Source organism: Tachyglossus aculeatus, chromosome X1 (assembly GCF_015852505.1).
Source record: "Tachyglossus aculeatus isolate mTacAcu1 chromosome X1, mTacAcu1.pri, whole genome shotgun sequence".
Taxonomy (NCBI): Eukaryota; Metazoa; Chordata; class Mammalia; order Monotremata; family Tachyglossidae; genus Tachyglossus; species Tachyglossus aculeatus.
The window spans coordinates 37,054,580-37,072,986 of NC_052101.1; the positions used below are offsets into that span (position 1 = coordinate 37,054,580).

Sequence of the window (18,407 nt, forward strand, 5' to 3'; positions counted from 1 at the left end):
GAGTCTATAAAAAGCAGCAGAGTTTGTGTGGGGATGGGAGCTAACTGATTTGGGCCTCTCTGCTGTCTGGTCTTGGTTCTTGCCGGCAGGCAGGTTGTTCTGTGAGAAGGGAGACTGGAGGGAGAAAAGATCTTGGGGGGCCATGGGGGCTTTGGGGTTGACCAAAACGTCTGGCTCTCAAACCCCAAAGTTTTACAAGATGCCTTCTCTCTCTTCCCGCTGGGCTTCTGGTTCCGCAGCTCCTTCCGAGACACTCAAATCCCTCAATCCCCAGCATTCTTTCCCACTTCCCCTCCACCCTGCCCAACCTCCTCACCGGGAGTTTGGGATAACAGTAGCCATGGTACTTATCAAGCATTTTATTGTGTACTAAGTACCAGGGCAGGCCCAAGATTATCAGAGCGGACACAGTCCCTGGGTCACAGGGCTCACAGTCTCTAAGAGGGAGAGAGCAGGAAATTTGTTTCCATTTTTCAGATGAGGAAGCTGAGGCCTAGAGAGGTTAAGTGACTTGCCTGAGGTCACAGAAGAGGTCAGCAGAAGAGCTGGCATTATAACACAGATCTTCTGAGCCCCAAATCATGCTTTCTCCACTTGGCCATGCACTAGAAGCTATAGCTGGAGGAGTCTGACAGGCAGCCTGTAAGATTGCAAACAGAATGCCAGAACAGCAGGGAAGGTCTCCTCAAAAAACGGGAAGAACAGCAGGTCTGCAGTTTGGAGACAGAGAGAGTTCCTTGAATGGTCATATGTTACTGCTACTACTACTAATAATAATTGTGACATTTATTAAGTGCTTACTATGTGTCAGGTGTTGTTCTAAGTGCTGGAGTGGATACAAGCAAATCAGATTGGACATAATCCCAGTCCAATATGGGGCTCACACTCTTAATCCCCAATTTATAGATGAGGTAACTGAGGTATATAGAAGTGAAGTGATTCACCAAAGACAAAGATCACAGAGTAGGAAAGTGGCAGAGCTAGGATTAAAACCCAGGTCCTTTTGACTCCCAGGCTCTTGCTCTATCCACTAGGCCATGCTTCTTTTCATGATATTCTCATACGTTTGAGATAATGTTACCTTTAATGATTTGCATGTGCCCCCTCAAGATATTCTGGACAAATTCTGTTATCTGAGAGAGGGAAAAGAGACATTGGATAGTTCCCTTTTGTCCTTGGGAGTGGTACATAATAATAACAACAACAACAAAATAATAATAACAGTAATTGTTAAGCATTTACTATGTCCAGTGCTTAGAACAGTGGTTGGTACATAGTAAGCGCTTAACAAATACCAACATTATTATTATTATTGCCAAGCACTGGTACATAGTACCAATCATATCAGACACACATGGGGTTCTGAGTCTGAGAGGGAGAGCAAGTATTTAATCCCCATTTTACAGAAGAAGAAACTGAGGCACAGAGAAGTTAAATGACTTTCCCAAGGTCACCCAGCAGGCAGGTGGTGGAGCTGGGGTTAGAATCCAAATCTTCTGACTCCTATTCATTCATTCATTCAGTCGTATTTATTGAGCACTTACTGTATGCAGAGCACTGTACTAAGCGCTTGGGAAGTACAAGTTGGCAACAGATAGAGATAGTCTCTACCCAACAACAGGCTCACAGTCTAGAAGGGGGAGACAGACAACAAAACAAAACTCCCAGGCCTGTGCTCTTTCCACTAGGCCCCACTGCTTCTCATGATGTGACATTAATGATGGGGCAGGTCCCTCTTCCTGGTTACAGAATTTTAACACCACTTTCCACATTAAACAGCCTTTTCAAAGCATTGCTTTTCTCGGACTTCAGAGGAGAAACTCTATAAGTAGTTTGCCTGTCTTGACTTTGTTAGACTGTAATCTCCTCGAGAGCTAGGGCCCTCTTTTCCCCACATCCCTCCAAGTATCTAAGTCAAGGTATTTCACCAGAGGGGTGCTCCACAAATGTCAGCTGACAGTGACGACGAAGCTGAGGTTGGCCCAAGGTGGCCGAGGGGAACTCTCAGAATGGAGCAGGAAATTTTCAACAGCCCAGAATTGGGGTGACACCGGGCGGGTGTTCTGTAGGAGGTAAATAATAAGAATAATAATAATGGCATTTATAAAGTTCATGCTATGTGCAAAGCACTGTTCTAAGCGCTGGGGAGGTTACAAGGTGATCAGGTTGTCCCACAGGGGGCTCACAGTTTTAATCCCTATTTTACAGATGAGGTAACTGAGGCCCAGGAAAGTTAAGTGACTTGCCCAAGGTCACACAGCTGACAATTGGCAGAGCCAGGATTTGAACCCATGACCTCTGACTCCAAAGCCCGTGCTCTTTCCACTGAGCCACGCTGCTTCTCTTTCCCTGTGGGAAAGAGGCATAGGGTTAATGCAACCCAAACTGAAAGAGGGCAAACGGGGTAGAAGTATGGGGAGGGAGAGCTGGGTGGGCAGGGTGGTGGGAGAAGGTTGGGAGATGCCTCAAGGAAAGAGCAGCCGAAAAAGCAGCAGGCTGGACTCCCAGCTAAGGTTTCCACCCAGATCAGCCCTTCTCCAGGCACCCGGCCTAACACTTAAGCTTCCTAACACTTAAGGAGGCCTTCCCAGACTGAGCCCCCTCCTTCCTCTCCCCCTCTTCCCCCTCCCCATACCCCCCGCCTTACCTCCTTCACCTCCCACAGCACCTATATATATATATATATATATGTGTGTATATATATATATATATATGTTTGTACATATTTATTACTCTATTATTTTACTTGTACGTATTTATTCTATTCATTTTATTTTGTTAATATGTTTTGTTTTGTTGTCTGTCTCCCCCTTCCAGACTGTGAGCCCGCTGTTGGGTAGGGACCGTCTCTATATGTTGCCAACTTGTACTTCCCAAGCGCTTAGTCCAGTGCTCTGCACACAGTAAGCGCTCAATAAATACGATTGAATGAATGAGCTTAAGCTGCTGTTGTGGACATAGGCCGAGGAAGGGCCAGGAAAAGAGACCTGATCAAAGTTGGCATTCAGAGAGCACTCCAACTAATAATAATGGTATCTGTTAAGTGATTACTATGAACAAAGCATCGTTCTAAGTGCTGAAGTAGATACCTTCCTGTCCCCCATGAGACTCGGAGTCTAAATAGGTGGGAGGGCAGGTAACGAATCCCTATTTTACAGGTGAAGAAACTGAGGCACAGAGAAGTGAAGTGACTTGCCCAGGGTCAACAGCATGCAAATGGTGGAGTTGGGATTGAAACCCAGGTTCTCTGATTCCCAGGCCCCTGCTCTATCCTGGAGGCCACGTTGCTTCTCGCCACTGCCCATCTCACCAGGGTGGTGTTTCCCATCCCTACTGTCTATGGAGGCAACTCACTTCCTAAGAAGTTCTCCCACTCTGTATGCCGGGATGCTGAATTCCAACCTTTGTGTTTCTCTAGAGGCGACAGAAAGCCAAGCAGCAGCCCAAACCGGAGACCCAGGAGCTAGACTCCTTGCAGGCAGACTCAGGTGAGAAGCACCTCCATGATCTTCCCCACAGGGGTTTTTCAATGCACAAGTAGATTATCGAGTCCAGCATTTGCACAGTTGTAGTCCCAGGAGCGACTATCCAGTCGGATATGCTCAGGCTCCAGAGGTGTGTTCCATCCCCGTGACTGCCAATGGATCAAACGTGGTCTTCCCACTGGATCCATCACAGGCATTCCTCTGCAGACCCACACCAATGGCCTTACCTTTCTCCAGAGTTCCTGCCCTCAGCCCAGGCCCCGGGTAACACTTCCCTCTAGCAGCAAGGACGAGATTAATGGTCTTGCCTGAGGCAAAAGAGAGAGAGGAGGGAAACTTTTCTCCAGCTGGGACCAGGCCTTGTTGGGCAAGCTCCAGAACAGGTCCTGTTTCTTGTCCCGTATCTGACAGCTCCCTGCAAAGTGGGGAACGGCTCTCCTGTCACGTCTGGGAGTACATTTAGAGAACACGTACAAAACATCACAAGCCGTTTGGTTCAACATCCTGGGAAGAGAGGATGTGGCCGGCCAGAGAGAGCTTGGGTGTCATTTGTACCCCGTTCGTCAAGACGTCAAAAATTCCCAAATCAGCTTTCCAAATGTCTCCCCGCTGTGTTCAAATGAAGGGCTTCCTGATTGGTTCTCATGCCTCATAACTTTCTTACTCTGTGCCCCTTCCCTGGACATGTTCTCCAAGTGCTGGAGGTCTCACAGGAATATGTTTGCGCTCAAGCCACAGGAATGGACAGAGAACATAGGTCAAGTGAAAGCTTTCCAAGTGCTGCTCTCAGCTCTTGGGTAGCTCCTCTCCTTGAGCTGAGGGTCCAAGACAACAATTCAGGTTTCTTGTCAACCCAAACCGTCTGCTCCGTGTTTGCCGATGAGGGCCAGTGTCTAGGCATCAAGTAGAAACTCCTTATCAGAGGTTTTAAGGCACTAGATCCCCTTGCCCCCTCCTACCTCATTTCCCTGATTTCCTCCTACAACCCAGCACATATGCTTTGCTCTTCTAGTGTTAACCTACTTGCTGTACCTCGATCTCATCCACTGACCGCCTCACCCACGTGCTGCCTCTGGCCTGGAACACCCGCCCACTTCATATCCGACAAACGATCACCCTCCGCACCTTCAAAGCATATCTCCTCTAAGAGATTTCCTCAACTAATCCCTCATTTCCTCTCCTCCCACTTCCTTCTGAGTCTCCCTTGAACTTGGATTTGAACCCTTTATTCACCTACCCCTCAGCCCCACAGCACATATGTACATATCCCTAGTTTAATTTGTTTATATTTTGATCTACGTCCCCTTCTGGGCTGTGAGCTTGTTGTGGGCAGGGAATGTGTCTCCAACTCTGTTATATTCTCGCAAGTGCTTAGTAATAATAATAATAATAATAATGGCATTTATTAAGTGCTTACTATGTGCAAAGCACTGTTCTAAGTGCTGGGGAGGATACAAGGTGATCAGGTTGTCCCATGTGGGGTTCACAATCTTAATCCCCATTTTACAGATGAGGGAACTGAGGCACAGAGAAGTTAAGTGATCTTCCCAAAGTCACACAGCTGACAGTTGGTGGAGACGGGATTCGAACCCACGACCCCTGACTCCAAAGCCTGTGCTCTTTCCACTGAGCCACGCTGTGTTGTGCTTTGCACTCGACACTCAGCAAATAAATGCCATGAATTGATTGACTTGAATTTGACTGTTCCAGAATTTTTTCCTAATATGACTGCCTGTTTTCAGTTTCCACTCAATCCCTCCCTCCCCTGGTTGGTATTTTCTTTTGCAGGACAAACCGTACTTCTTTGCAAGGAGACAGCCGAACTTCTGGAGAAGCAGCAAAGGGAGATTTCCAGGATCCTCCAACAGCATGAAGAGGAAAAGGAGAGGCTGGAGGCACACCATCGAACGGACAAGGAAAAACAGGCCCAGGAGATTAGAGTCCAGGTGGGTTTATCTATCCATTCCCTCCCCCAACCCACCTACCCAGCTACTCCCCCTGAATCCAACCTCTCCATCATGATGGTATTTATTAAGCATATGCCAAATACTGTGTTAATTCCTGGGGGTAGATGCAAGATAATCAGATTGAACAAAATCCAGTTGGGCTCACAGTTTAAGTAGGAGGAAAAACAGGTGTTGAATCCCAATTTTACGAGGAAACAGAGACGTGAGGAAACAGAGGCCCAGAGAAGGTGATTGAGCTGGAAAAGTGATAGAGCCAGGATTAAAACCTGAGTCCCCTGACTTCCATGTCTCTTTTTAAAACAAATGGTATTTGTTAAACACCTACTATGTGCCAGACACTGTGCTAAGCTCTAGGGAGATATAAGCTAATCATGCTAGACATAGTCCATGTCCCATGACGGGCTCACATTCTTCATCCTGATTTTTCAGATGAGGTAACTGAGGCACAGAGAAGATGAGTGACTTGCCCAAGGTTACACAGCAGAAAAGTGGTGGAGCGGGGATTGGAGCCCAAGTCCTCTGACCCTCAGGCTCGTGCTCTTTCCATTAGGTCAAGCTGCATGATCTCCCTATGGTACCCAATTCAGTGTTTCCTGTAAAAAGCTCTTCCTTAGCTCTAATATGTGTTCCCCCTCTAGGAATTAAGCCCATTTCCTGGTTCTGAATGCATTGAGGTTGAAGACAGCTAGTCCCTGTCTTTGCCATACTAACTGAGTAATTTTTCTCTTACTGCTGTTCAGATTATCCTTTGGGTGGGGCTACATTTGGAATTAGGGTCAGTTCCCTTTCTACCCTTCCGTCCCACAGTTCTGCTCTTAGGGTCTCAGATGCTGTGTCCTGGGAATACCGCTAACGCTGCTCCCGCCCCTTCCATTCATCCTCAGGGAGGGAGGGAGGCCTGAGCTCTCCTGAGCTGCCCTTTTCTCTCCCTGCCTCCTTCAGTTCCATTGGCCCTCCAGAAAATTCAGGGATGGGCTGAGAACTCATCTCCCCAGCGTCAGGGTGAAGCAGAGTTCAGGGGCGGGCGCTTGAACAAAGGCAGGTTGGGTTGGCTGGTTGGATGCTGGCTGGAGTCTGTTGGGAGTGAATCATCCATCCTGTCAGAATTTCCAGCATTGGGAGTCCCCAGGCGGAGTAAGGGTGTCCACATGCGAGGCTGCCTTTTGACAAGTTGTATAGGCCTCAATGACCCCTCCTCCACATAGCCCCCGGGAGCCCCATCCCTCTGTAGAGGGACAGTATCCTGACATACAGGGCTTCTTGTTCGAGAGCACCGGGATCACCATTTGGGATCAGGTGGACTCAGAGGGCAGGGGCAGAGGCCTCTTCCCTTATTCTCCTGCAAGTAAGGCTAAAATCTGGAGAGCAGAGAGCTGTTTGGCTGGGGAGTGAGTGGGGGATGCCAGGCTGGTCGGCTTTGTGTCCCGTGGTTCAGACACCCCCTCCCCTAAAGCCTTCTGGGAAGGAAGCAGGATGGCCTAGTGGATAGAGCGTGGGCCTAGGAGTCAGGAGGTCATGGGTTCTAATCCAGGCTCCACCGCTTGTCTGCTGTGTGATCTGTTTCACTTAACTTCTCTGTGCCTCAGTTCCCTCATCTATAAAATGGGGATTAAGACAGTGAGCCCTAGGTGCCACTGGGACTGTGCCCAACCCAATTATCTTGTATCTACCCCAGTGCTTAGAACGGTGCCTGGAACATAGTAAGTGCTTATTTTTGTCTCCCTTCCTCCCTGTCACCCCATCCACATGTGGTCCTCTGCCTCCTTGCACCTACTACACAACCTGGCTGGCTCCAAGCTGGGACATGGGGCACCTGGAACTAGCTGGCACTGCCACTCCTACCGGTGGACACCTAGACTCACCTCCTCCAGGAGGCTTTCCCAGACTGAGCACCCTCCTTCCTCTCCCCCTACTCCTCCTCCCCATCCCCCCCACCTTACCTCCTTCCCCCCCCCAACAGCACCTGTATATATGTATATAAGTTTGTATGTATTTATTACTCTATTTATTTTATTTGTACATATTTATTCTATTTATTTTATTTTGTTAATATGTTTTGTTTTGTTGTTTGTCTCCCCCTTCTAAACTGTGAGCCCGCTGTTGGGTAGGGACCGTCTCTATATGTTGCCAACTTGGACTTCCCAAGTGCTTAGTACAGTGGAAAGAACACAGGCCTGGACAGTCCAGTTTGTACTTCCCAAGCGCTTAGTACAGTGCTCTGCACACAGTAAGCGCTCAATAAATACAATTGAATGAATAAATGAATGAACTTCCTCTACCACTCCTCAGTCCACCCGCTTCACTTGCCCAAAGACAGCAGTAAGCGCTGTTCCTGAGATTCTCATTGCTCATTCATTCATTCATTCATTCTTTCAATGGTATTTATTGAGCGCTTACTGTATGCAGAGCACTGTACTAAGTGCTTGGGAAGTACAAGTTGGCAACATATAGAGACGGTCCCTACCCAACAACGGGCTCACAGTCTAGAAGGGGAAGACAGACAACAAAACAAAACATATTAACAAAATAAAATATATAGAATAGTAAATATGTACAAGTAAAAGAAATAGTAAGTAAAATAAAATAAAATGCTCCTTTCCCTGGGGAAAGTCCCATGCTTGCTAGGCCATCAGCCCCTGCCGTGGGAGAGGCCAGAGAAGCACAATGGGAGACTGAAGAGGGAGCGAAGTAGAGCACTGGCAGAAACCTCAGCATTTGTGGAGGCTCTCAAACCAAGTACTGCAGTTGGGGGGATCCTGGAGAGAAGGGGCTGGAAAGCGATCCCCCACCTAATCCAGGACCAGAACATTGGGTACTTTCATCATTTTTGACTAAAGGCAGAGCTGACCTTCAGATGCTTTCACTTCTGCTCTGGCTCCATCGGTCTGTCCCATTGAGGCACTCACAGATCCAAGGGGGTGGGGGAGGTCACAGTCAGCCAGATGTCCAAACCAAGGAGTATTTTTGGACCCGGAGTATTTTTGATTGTCAGAAAGCATCCTTCTGGGGACCTGAAAGGTTTGCTTTGCCTGTGGCAGAGGGACCACAGATCATCCTGGACACACAACCTGAAGGCTTCCCTGAACCACAAGGAGATGGCTCGCCACAAAGGGAAAGCCTTGGTTTCAGGAATTTGGAAACCACAGACTTTGGAAATGACCTATACTAGAGGCTGAACAAGAATTAAACTTGAAACTGCAACTAATACAAGCCATAATGACTTTCTTGTGTGGCTAATTACATCAATGGCTCTGGGTTTCAGATCCTTCCTCATACATGAACAGGGGGTGCCTGGAGAGGACACCACCTCCTTCAAGTCAGTCCAGTTCCTGGGTGTCAGACCCTTTGGGCAGAGCACCTGGGGGTGAAGGTGCTGGGGGGCATGCTGCGCGACATCACCAGTGCCTGGATAAGCCTCCCACTGACCACTGAGGAGTGAAGCCCCATTATTCCCTCCAGGTGGAATTCCACCTGCCTAACTAACTCCCCAGCTGTCCAAGACTGTGTCAGTTTGGAACCTCAAATGCTGAGGAACCTGAGGTCCATTTCCTCCAAAAGACATTTCAGCTTCTCATTTTAATATTCTAAATTTCAGTTGTTCATTCATTCAATCGTATTTATTGAGCACTTACTGTGTGCAGGGCACTGTACTAAGCGCTTGGGAAGTACAAGTTGGCAACATATAGAGACGGTCCCTACCCAACAGCAGGCTCACAGTCTAGAAGGGGGAGACAGACAACAAAACAAAACATATGGTAATTGATTTTTTTATCAGTCTAGGTGCCCATCTTCCCTAACTTGCTAGATTGCAGGCTACGGATTGTCTGTCAATTGACTGTCTTGGAGTTTTAGCTCAGTCCAGCACAGTGCTGAGTTTGTGCTTAAAATACATGTACATGTAATTATCATTTGGAATGTGAAGATGATATTATTGATGGTTTAGTTCACAGTGTGTGTGGCTGAAGAGGCCAGTGAGGGACCTGGTTACAGCGGCCACACAAAAATGTTGTGTGATGTTTGCAGCAGTTGGCACCATCTTATCTTTTGACTCTTTTGTTTCTTAATGCACTTAATAAATACCATAGAGGGGAGAGTTAGGGACAGGCCATGGTGGGTGGGTCAATTAATCAATCAATAGTATTTATTGAGCACTTACTGTGTGCAGAGCACTGTACTAAGTGCTTGGGAAGTACAAGTTGGCAACATATAGAGACGGTCCCTACCCAACAGTGGGCTCACAGTCTAGGGTCAGTCAGTCAACATATTATTTAGCACTTACCTTGTGCAGAGCACTGTACTAAGTGTTTGGGAGAGTGCAATATAATAATAATAGACACATTCCCTGCACACAACGAGCTTACAATGTAGAGGGGGAGACAGGCATTAATATAAGTAAATAAATTACAGATACGTATGTAAGTGTTGTAGGACTGGGAGGAGGATGTAAAATGGAGCAAGTCAAGGCATCACAGAAGGGAATGGGAGGAGAGAAAAGTAGGGCTTCGTCAGGGAAGGCCTCATGGTAGAGATATGCCTTCAATGAAGCTTTGAAGCAGGGGAGAGTAATTTTCTGTAGGATTTTAGGAGGTAGGGCCAAAGGCAGGATGTGGGAGAGTTGTCGATGGTGAGATAGATGAGATCGAGGTACAGTGAGAAGGGTAGCATTAGAGGAGCAAAGTTTGTGGGCTGCGTTGCAGTAGAAGAGTAGCGAGGTGAATAGGAGTGGGCAAGGCGAGTGCTGTAAAGCCAGTGGTGAAGAGCTTTTATTTGATGTGGAGATGGATGTGCAACCTCTGTTCAGAGCACCGTACACTTAGGAGAGTACAACAGTTAGTAGACTCAAAACCCAGCCTTCATTGCCGCTCCCATGGTTACTCAGTCCAGGCTGGTGGCTGTTTCCAAGGTTCCATTAAATTCCTGTTGTCACTTGTGTGGAAGGGCAGGGCTGGGAGGTATTGGTTTTCTGTTTGTGGGAAAGGAACTGCCTCATCAGTGGAGCATATTATAATGAGTCTCGTGTTCCTTATATTTTTAGGTGACCCAGGAAAGGGAGTTAGAGCTTCAAGAGAAGCTTGCCGAACAGTTCCGAGCTTTGACGGAGGCACATGATGGGAAGCTACGAGGTAACTGTGGGGACTGCACCTCAACCAGGGCCCCATGCTCCCCCTCCCCTGTCTCTGGGGTCTTGGCACAGACCCAGGTCTGCACAGAGTGAGTACCTTTGCTGCCCCGTTGACAAGGCTCCGCCACCTGCCCAAATCCCTTTGGAAAACAGGTTCCATTTGGTGGGCGTCTGCTTGCCGCTCTGATGCAGGGGCTGCTGGGAACCCTAACTGCCCACCTTTAATTCATTGTCCACGGCATGCTCTCTCTGCCCACTGGCGCAGACCCCAGTTTTGACTCCACATTTTCAGAAAGAAGCACCTGGGCTAGGCAGAGCCGTTGTGCTACTTCTGTTAACTCCTGGTGAGAAGCTGACACCCAGGTTGTGTTTTCTTCTAGTGTTCCCCTCCTTTTCCGCTCCAGTTTCCTCACTGTGGCTACCGTCCCCAGGTCCTGGGGAGCCCGTCCTCCAATGTCCTCCCTGTGCCTGGCCCCCTCAGCAGGGTGCCTATGGCTGGAGTGGCTGCTGCCACTCTTCTTCTACATGGCATTTCCACAGACACCTAGGAAGCAAAGCTGAAGGAACTGGCTCAAGTTGCCCCTTTTCCTTTTCTCCTCGAGCCTCACAGGGAAAACACCAGCAAGCCAGGACCCCATTTAAAGGGGCCCATCCCCGTGGTCCGTATGTTTGAACCATAACTACTGCTGCACTCCCAACTTTGAGTGGGCTGGGTGGTCACCACGTGTACTGTCTTCTCCTCCAGAGCTCCATTTGTCAAATGAGCGAGAGAAGGCGGCCCTGACGGAGTCCTTTCAAGCAGCACAGTCATCCCTGAAGGTCAGACCCTCCTGTCGGCTAGCCCGGGTGGCTCCCTGTTTCAGCAGGGTGGATGAGCAGAATGGAAGAGGCCAAATGGGGAAGGGCCATGAAATGGCTTTTCAACCATTGTTTTATTTGGGAGAAAATCCCTTAGGTGATTCTTGACTTCCCCAGGAGACCCTCAAGTGGAAAGGGAGAAACAACTGATTGGCCCAGAATGGAGAACTCAAACATTAAAGGGACAAAGTAAATTTTAACAATAGGCAAGTCTTCCCTTAGAAAACTAAAAGTCATTCAAAGCAAAAAGTTTGCTAACAGATTATCCTCACCCTCACTTAGTAAAGCAAACTCCACAGTAATCAATCAATCAATCAGTGGTATTTACTGTGTGCAGACCTTTGTACAGAGCAGTGGGGAGAGTACAGTACAATGAAGGTTGGTAGACATATTCCTTGCCCATAATGAGCATAACCTACTGGGTACAGTGCATAGTACTCAGTGATTGAGAGAGTACAGTAAAGACAAAAGACGTGAATCTTGCCCTAAAGGAGCTTACAATTGAGACGGACATAAAATAGTTTATAAATAACAGGGGAAAGAGAATGGAAATATGGAAGTGGAAATCCCTCTAGACTGTAAGCTTGCTGTGGGTGGAGTGCGTCATATTGTTATATCGTACTCTCCCAAGAGTTTAATACAGTGCTCTACACACAGTAAGCATTCAATAAATACTACTGATTTAAATAAAGTACATAAATCAGCTTTTATAATGTTCCGTGGATGACTATGAGTGCATAAGTGCTGAGGTAATTGGACTGTGGGTTGAAGGATACCCTGAAGAGAAGAGAGGTAGGAAGGAGAAGCGTGGCTCATTGGAAAGAGCACGGGCTTTGGAGTCAGAGGTCATGGGTTCAAATTCCGGCTCCGCCAATTGTCAGCTGTGTGACTTTGAGCAAGTCACTTAACTTCTCTGGGCCTCAGTTACCTCATCTGTAAAATGGGGATTAAGACTGTGAGCCCCAAATGGGACAACCTGATCACCTTGTATCCTCCCCAGCGCTTAGAACAGTGCTTTGCATATAGTAAGCGCTTAACAAATGCCATCATTATTATTATTATTATTAAGGAGGGAGGCCAGTGTAAAGGCTGAGAATTAGCTGATGTACTATAAAATAATAATAATGTTAATAAAAAGAATAAGAAGAGGATAACCATGGTATTTAATAAGTGCTCACTATGTGCCAAGCCCTATACTAAGCAATGGGGTAGAGACAAGATAATTAGGGCTGGCATGGGTGTCTTAGCCCAAGTACGAAGGAGAAGGAGTATTGAATCGCCATTTTGCAGATGAGGGAAATGAGGCATAGAGAAGTTAAGTCAATTGCCCAAGGTCGCAGAGCAGACAAGTAGAGGAGCTGGATAAGAAGCCAGGACCTCTGGCTCACAGGCCCAAGCTCTTTCCACTAATCCACCCTTCTTCTTCTTCTTCTTCTTCTTCTTCTTATTATTATTATTATTATTATTATTGCTATTATTATTATAGTTGTGGTATTTGTTAAGTGCTAACTATGCATCAGGCAACCAGGCACAGTAGTAAGAGCTGGAATAGAAACAATACAATCAGATTAAACGTAGCCCCTGTCCCACACACTCTAAGGGAGCGGTCCTTATCCAGTTCCTAGCTCAACCTCATTCTTCCAACCGTACTTTCATGGATAGTAGAGGTTACTGTCTCTTTCTCTCTGTCTGTCTGTCTGCCTGCCTGTCTGTCTCTCTCACATCCCCCCCTGCCCCACACACTCACTCATTTTCACTTATATGAACATGTACCAAAACCCCGAAAAGAATATTTGTGCCTCTTGCAACCGCTCCTGCCCCCGCTGGGCTCAATCCAGCCTTAATAATAACAATAATGATGGCATTTATTAAGCGCTTACTATGTGCAAAGCACTGTTCTAAGCGCTGGGGAGGTTACAAGGTGGTCAGGTTGTCCCACGGGGGGCTCACAGTCTTAATCCCCATTTTACAGATGAGGGAACTGAGGCAGAGAGAAGTGAAGTGACTTGCCCAAAGTCACACAGCTGCCAGTGGTGGAGTCAGGATTTGAACCCATGACCTCTGACTCCAAAGCCTGTGCTCTTTCCACTGAACCACGCTGCCATATAAAGTCCTTACGACCCTTTGGGGCCCCATTCCTCCTGAAATGCTACAGAGTCAGGGCATCCCTTAACCACCCCCTTAAAGATGAAGTCTAGTCAATTTTCAACAATCTAGGAACTGATTTATCCAGACCGCTGGCTTCTCCGTCTCTCTTCTGCTGCCTGGTTTCCTTAGAAACTGGGAAGAGATAGAACAAAAGAGGAGGTGAAACAGAAAACCTGCCTATTTTGATACTGTACTTGTTAAGCAGTTTTTCAAAGGTGTGGTGGAGGTGGAGGTTAAATGCAATTCAAATGAGGCAGAGGCTAAAAGAGGTTTTTAGATTACCTGCAGATTTCGTGTATCTGCATCCAAATAGAAGCGGTGTGGCCTACTGGAAAGAGCTTGAGCCTGGAAGTCGGAGGACCTGGGTTCTAATACAGTCTCTGCCAATTACCCGCTGTATGACCTGGGCAAACTTCTCTGGGCTTCAGTTTCCTCATTTGCAAAATGGGGATTCAACCTCACTCCTACTTAAGACTGTGAGCTTCATGTCAGCCTGATTATCTTGTACCTATCCCACACTTAGTATAGTGCTTGACACATAATAAGTGCTTAACAAATACCACAATTATTATCTCAGATAATGGAGCGTTGGCTGAATTTGATGAAGAATAATTCATGGAAGTACAATTACCTGTTACTTAAGCACTCACATGTGCGTACATACACACTTTTCCTTTTCCTCTTATCTGTAAAGTATTTTAGTAATAGTAATAGTGGTATTTGTGAAGTGCTTATTATATTTTCAAGTGCTAGGTAGGTTAGACACAGTCCCCTTACCCCATGGGGCTCTCAGTCCAAGTGAGAGGGAAAGCAGTTATTTAATTTCCATTTTGACAGATGAGGAAACTGAGACACAGATAAAACTAGTGACTTGCCCAAGATCCCACAGAGGCAAATGGAAGATCGGGGATTAAAACCCAGGCCCGTGATTTTCCCACTAGGTCACGATTTTTCTGTCTCCCCAGCTAAATGAAAGCTTCTCGAAGAAGGGGCCAAACCTACTAACTCTATTGTACTCCCCCAGGTGCTCAGCACACCGTAGGTGCTCAATAAAGTTTATTAATTGATTGATAGCGGAGTACTTGCCTCGTGTGACTGTAGGTGAGTCACTTAACTTCTCTGGGCCTCAGTTACCCAATCTGTAAAATGGGGATTAAGACCGTGAGCCCCACGTGGGACAACCTGATCACCTTGTATCCCCCCCCCCAGTGCTTAGAACAGTGCTTTGCACATAGTAAGCGCTTAACAAATACCATCATTATTAGTATTACTTGATGGGTGGACATTTGTTATGTAACCAAAAGTTGGTGAAGAACATCTAATGGTGCCTTGTGAGATATCAAGAGGCAACTCCCCTAAATCTTTACCTGCTGTACTGGATACCTGGCTCCTGAAGGAGGGGAGCCTACAAAATGGCGCTCAATAAGTAATAGCCTTAATGGCTCTCTCTCGTTCTTTCTCCCTCCTTCTGTTTCTCTCTTTCTTCCTCTCTCCCTCTCCCTCTCTCCCACTCTCTCCTGCCCTAGGACACCATAGATGCGTTGAACTCCCAGTTGGAGCCCTTCCAAACAAAGATGAAACGAGTAGAGGAGTCGATCCTGAGTCGAGATTACAAGAAGCACATCCAGGTAGAGCCCTCAACTCTCAGATAACGCGCTCTAGTGATCTGGGTGCCCGGGTGCCTGATAACGGTGCCTGGATTGGCCATTTGGGAGGAAATTTGTTTCTGGATCCCAAAGGGGTTCCAAAGGCGAGGGCAGCAGGCCCCGTCCCATGCGATGGAGGCGAGGGCAGCAGGCCCCGTCCCATGCGATGGAGGCGAGGTCAACTCAGATCCCCTCCATGTGGGAGCCAGAGGCCCAGCACCCTGCCAGATGTCAGCCTGAAATTGACTCGGTCTTTTCCTTCCTAGGACTATGGCAGCCCCAGCCAGTTCTGGGAGCAGGAGCTGGAGAGTTTGCACTTTGTCATTGAGATGAAGAATGAACGCATCCATGAGCAGGACCGGAAGCTGATGAACTTGGAAACTGTGGTAGGTTGGATGCCTTCTTTCAAGCCTCCGGCAGGTTCCCCGGAGCCTAGGGATTGTAGATCTTTGCCGACACCAGGAACCCCTGGGACTTGGGTTTGGAATGTCAATCACAATCGTGAGTAAGATGTATATGCCCAGGAGAGCCTAGGAACCCACCTGTGGGCAGGCTATCCCTCCCTTCAGAAGCCACTGCTTCTCCTGAAACTTGGTCAGTCCAGATTATAAAACAATCAACTCTCAATTAACCCCACTTCTCGGTTCCAGTTTATGGACTATCCGGGCTCCTTCTTGGTGTTAATCTTCTAGGTGTTTGCTCACCCTCTCAGAGGTCGGGCGGGGGGAAAGGAGAACAACGAGATGCAGTTGAGTCAGTCTTTCTCCTTGTGAGCAACTCTAGTTTAAAGCTTAGGCGTGTGAGGTGCCTAGACGTCAGTTTTTATGGGGGTGCTATGGATTTCACCTAATCGTTTGATATGTGAAATTTAAGCAAAGAGTAATTGGGACATTTCTCTGAGCCTGTCTGAACCACCGACCTCTCCCTCCCACTGGCCTGAAACAGAAAGAGAAAAACCTGTTCTTGGAGGAAAAAATTAAGACCCTGCAACAGGAGAACGAGGACCTTCGAGTTCGGGGACAGAACCACCTGCTGGTGTCAAGGTGACCTACTCTCTTTCTCTTTCATGTCCTCCCCAATCTCACCGCCCCCCTGGAGAGAGCCATTGGGTTCCAGCTGGCCTTAAAGGTAGCACCCTGGAGTCTACCCCAGAGAACCTGGAGAGCTTGTGTGGCCAGACCTGGGGCAGAGCACAGCTGTCCGAGCCCTAGAAGTAAAGAGCCACTGTATCCTGCCCCCATCAAACTTTCCAGAGAGTTTCCTCTTCCCTCAACTGTCCTAGCCCTAGAAGTAGAGAGCCACTGTATCCTGCCCCCATCAAGCTTTCCAGGGACTTTCCTCTTCCCTCAACTGCCTGAGCCCTAGAAATAGAGAGCCATTTTGTCCTTCCGTCATCACACTTTGCAGAGAGTGTCCTCCTCCCTCAACTGTCTGGAGTTAAAGGATGAAGAGTCCCGGGCTGATACCCCCTAACTCTTCCCTGGGATCCACTGGCCCCAACTCCAAACTCTTAGGCCCATCCTTTTTGTACTCTCGCAAGCACTTAGTACAGTGCTCTGTCACAGTAAGTGCTCAATAAATATAATTGACTGATTATGCCACTGGCACTTAGGTCCTTGTCACCATTTTTCCAAGAGTGAGGGCTGCCTGTACTCACAGCCAAACCCTCCAGCTGTATCATCATCAATCGTATTTATTGAGCGCTTACTGTGTGCAGAGCACTGTACTAAGCGCTTGGGAAGTACAAGTTGGCAACATATAGAGACAGTCCCTACCCACCAGTGGGCTCACTGTCTAAAAGGTGTATGGTCTGTGCCTCCTCAAATTCTCCTCGTGTGCTGATTGCGGACCTACCCTGAGCCTTGGTTCTTGCTTTCTGCCGTGCAGGCAGCTCTCTGACGAGCTCCTTCTGGTCCAGGAGGCTTTGGAAAAGGAATCCCGGTCAAGACAACAGATCCGTCAGGAGAAAGAAGAACTTCTTTATCAACTTCTGAACAACTCCCCTCAAGCCTTCCCGCTGTCCTCTGTCACCCCTACGGAAGTCTCCTTTCTTCCCACATAGGACTCCGGACCAGAGGGGTGGGATCTGGGGGAATGGAGAGGGGCAGGGGAGGACCAAGGGAGGCCCTGGTCTCCACTCCCAACTTGCCTCAGTCCACCCCTCCCTCCTCTTGCCACGGAGTCTCATTGCTGCTGCTGCTGAGGAGCTCCCTTGGCTTTCAAGGGAATCTCCCCACTAAGACTGAGCTAGTTTCTGCTTTCCTGGGGCACGTCCGTTTCCTCGGATCTCCTTCACATTCCCAGTTCCTGGTGTGGAGAGTGGGGGATGGGGAGCCAGGTGTGCGTATGTTGTGGGGGGATGGAAAGACATATGGCTGGGAGAAGGAGGGATCAGATCCATCCTGAAATACGAAAATGGGCCTGTTCCTTTCCTCGGGTGAGGCCAATAAAGACAGAGTCAAGGGGAACTGTGGACATTTCTTCAAGCGGGGGTCAGTGAGCCATAATCGTGTCTGGGATGTGAAGGTAGGAAGGAGAGGCCTCCGATTAGTGGAAAAAGCACGGGCTTGGGTGTCAGAGGTCATGGGTTCTAATCCTGCTTCTGCCACTTGACTGCTGTGTGACCTTGGGTAAGTCACTTAACTTCTCTGTGACTCAGTTTCCTCATCTGTAAAATGGGGATTAAGACTGTGAGCCCCAAGTGGACAAACTGATTACCTTGTATCTACCCCAGCCTTTAGAACAGTGCTTGGCACATGGTAAGCATTTAACAAATGCCATCAGTATTTGGAGAAGTAGTGTGGCTTAGTGGAAAGAGTCCGGGCTTGGGAGTCAGAGGTCGTGGGTTCTAATCCTGCCTCTGCCCCTTGTCGGCTGTGTGACTTTGGGCAAGTCACTTAACTTCTCTATGCCTCAGTTACCTCATCTGTAAAATGGGGATTAAGACTGTGAGCCCCACGTGGGACAACCTATTTACCTTGTATCTCCCCCAGTGCTCAGAACAGTGCTTGGCACATAGTAAGCGCTTAACAAATACCATTATTATTACATGGGACAACCTATTTACCTTGTATCTCCCCCAGTGCTCAGAACAGTGCTTTGCACATAGTCAACGTTTAACAAATATCATTATTATTATTATTATTGTTAATGAGGCTGGCCCCTCTTTGGGAATGGTCCT

The 18,407-nt window shown here is 47.8% G+C and overlaps 1 protein-coding gene across 1 annotated transcript in view; it reads left to right on the forward strand.

Moving 5' to 3' along the window:
• CCDC69 (coiled-coil domain containing 69) overlaps window positions 1-17,723 on the forward strand; it is a 38,160-nt gene extending 20,437 nt beyond the window's left edge. The window contains exons 2-9 of the mRNA XM_038772220.1: window positions 3,419-3,488; window positions 5,274-5,431; window positions 10,488-10,575; window positions 11,320-11,393; window positions 15,107-15,208; window positions 15,493-15,612; window positions 16,172-16,269; window positions 17,114-17,723. Coding sequence (XP_038628148.1) covers window positions 3,419-3,488; window positions 5,274-5,431; window positions 10,488-10,575; window positions 11,320-11,393; window positions 15,107-15,208; window positions 15,493-15,612; window positions 16,172-16,269; window positions 17,114-17,288 — 885 coding nt within the window. The 3' untranslated portion in view covers window positions 17,289-17,723. The remainder of the gene's footprint in view (window positions 1-3,418; window positions 3,489-5,273; window positions 5,432-10,487; window positions 10,576-11,319; window positions 11,394-15,106; window positions 15,209-15,492; window positions 15,613-16,171; window positions 16,270-17,113) is intronic.
• The last annotated feature ends 684 nt before the right edge of the window (window positions 17,724-18,407 follow it).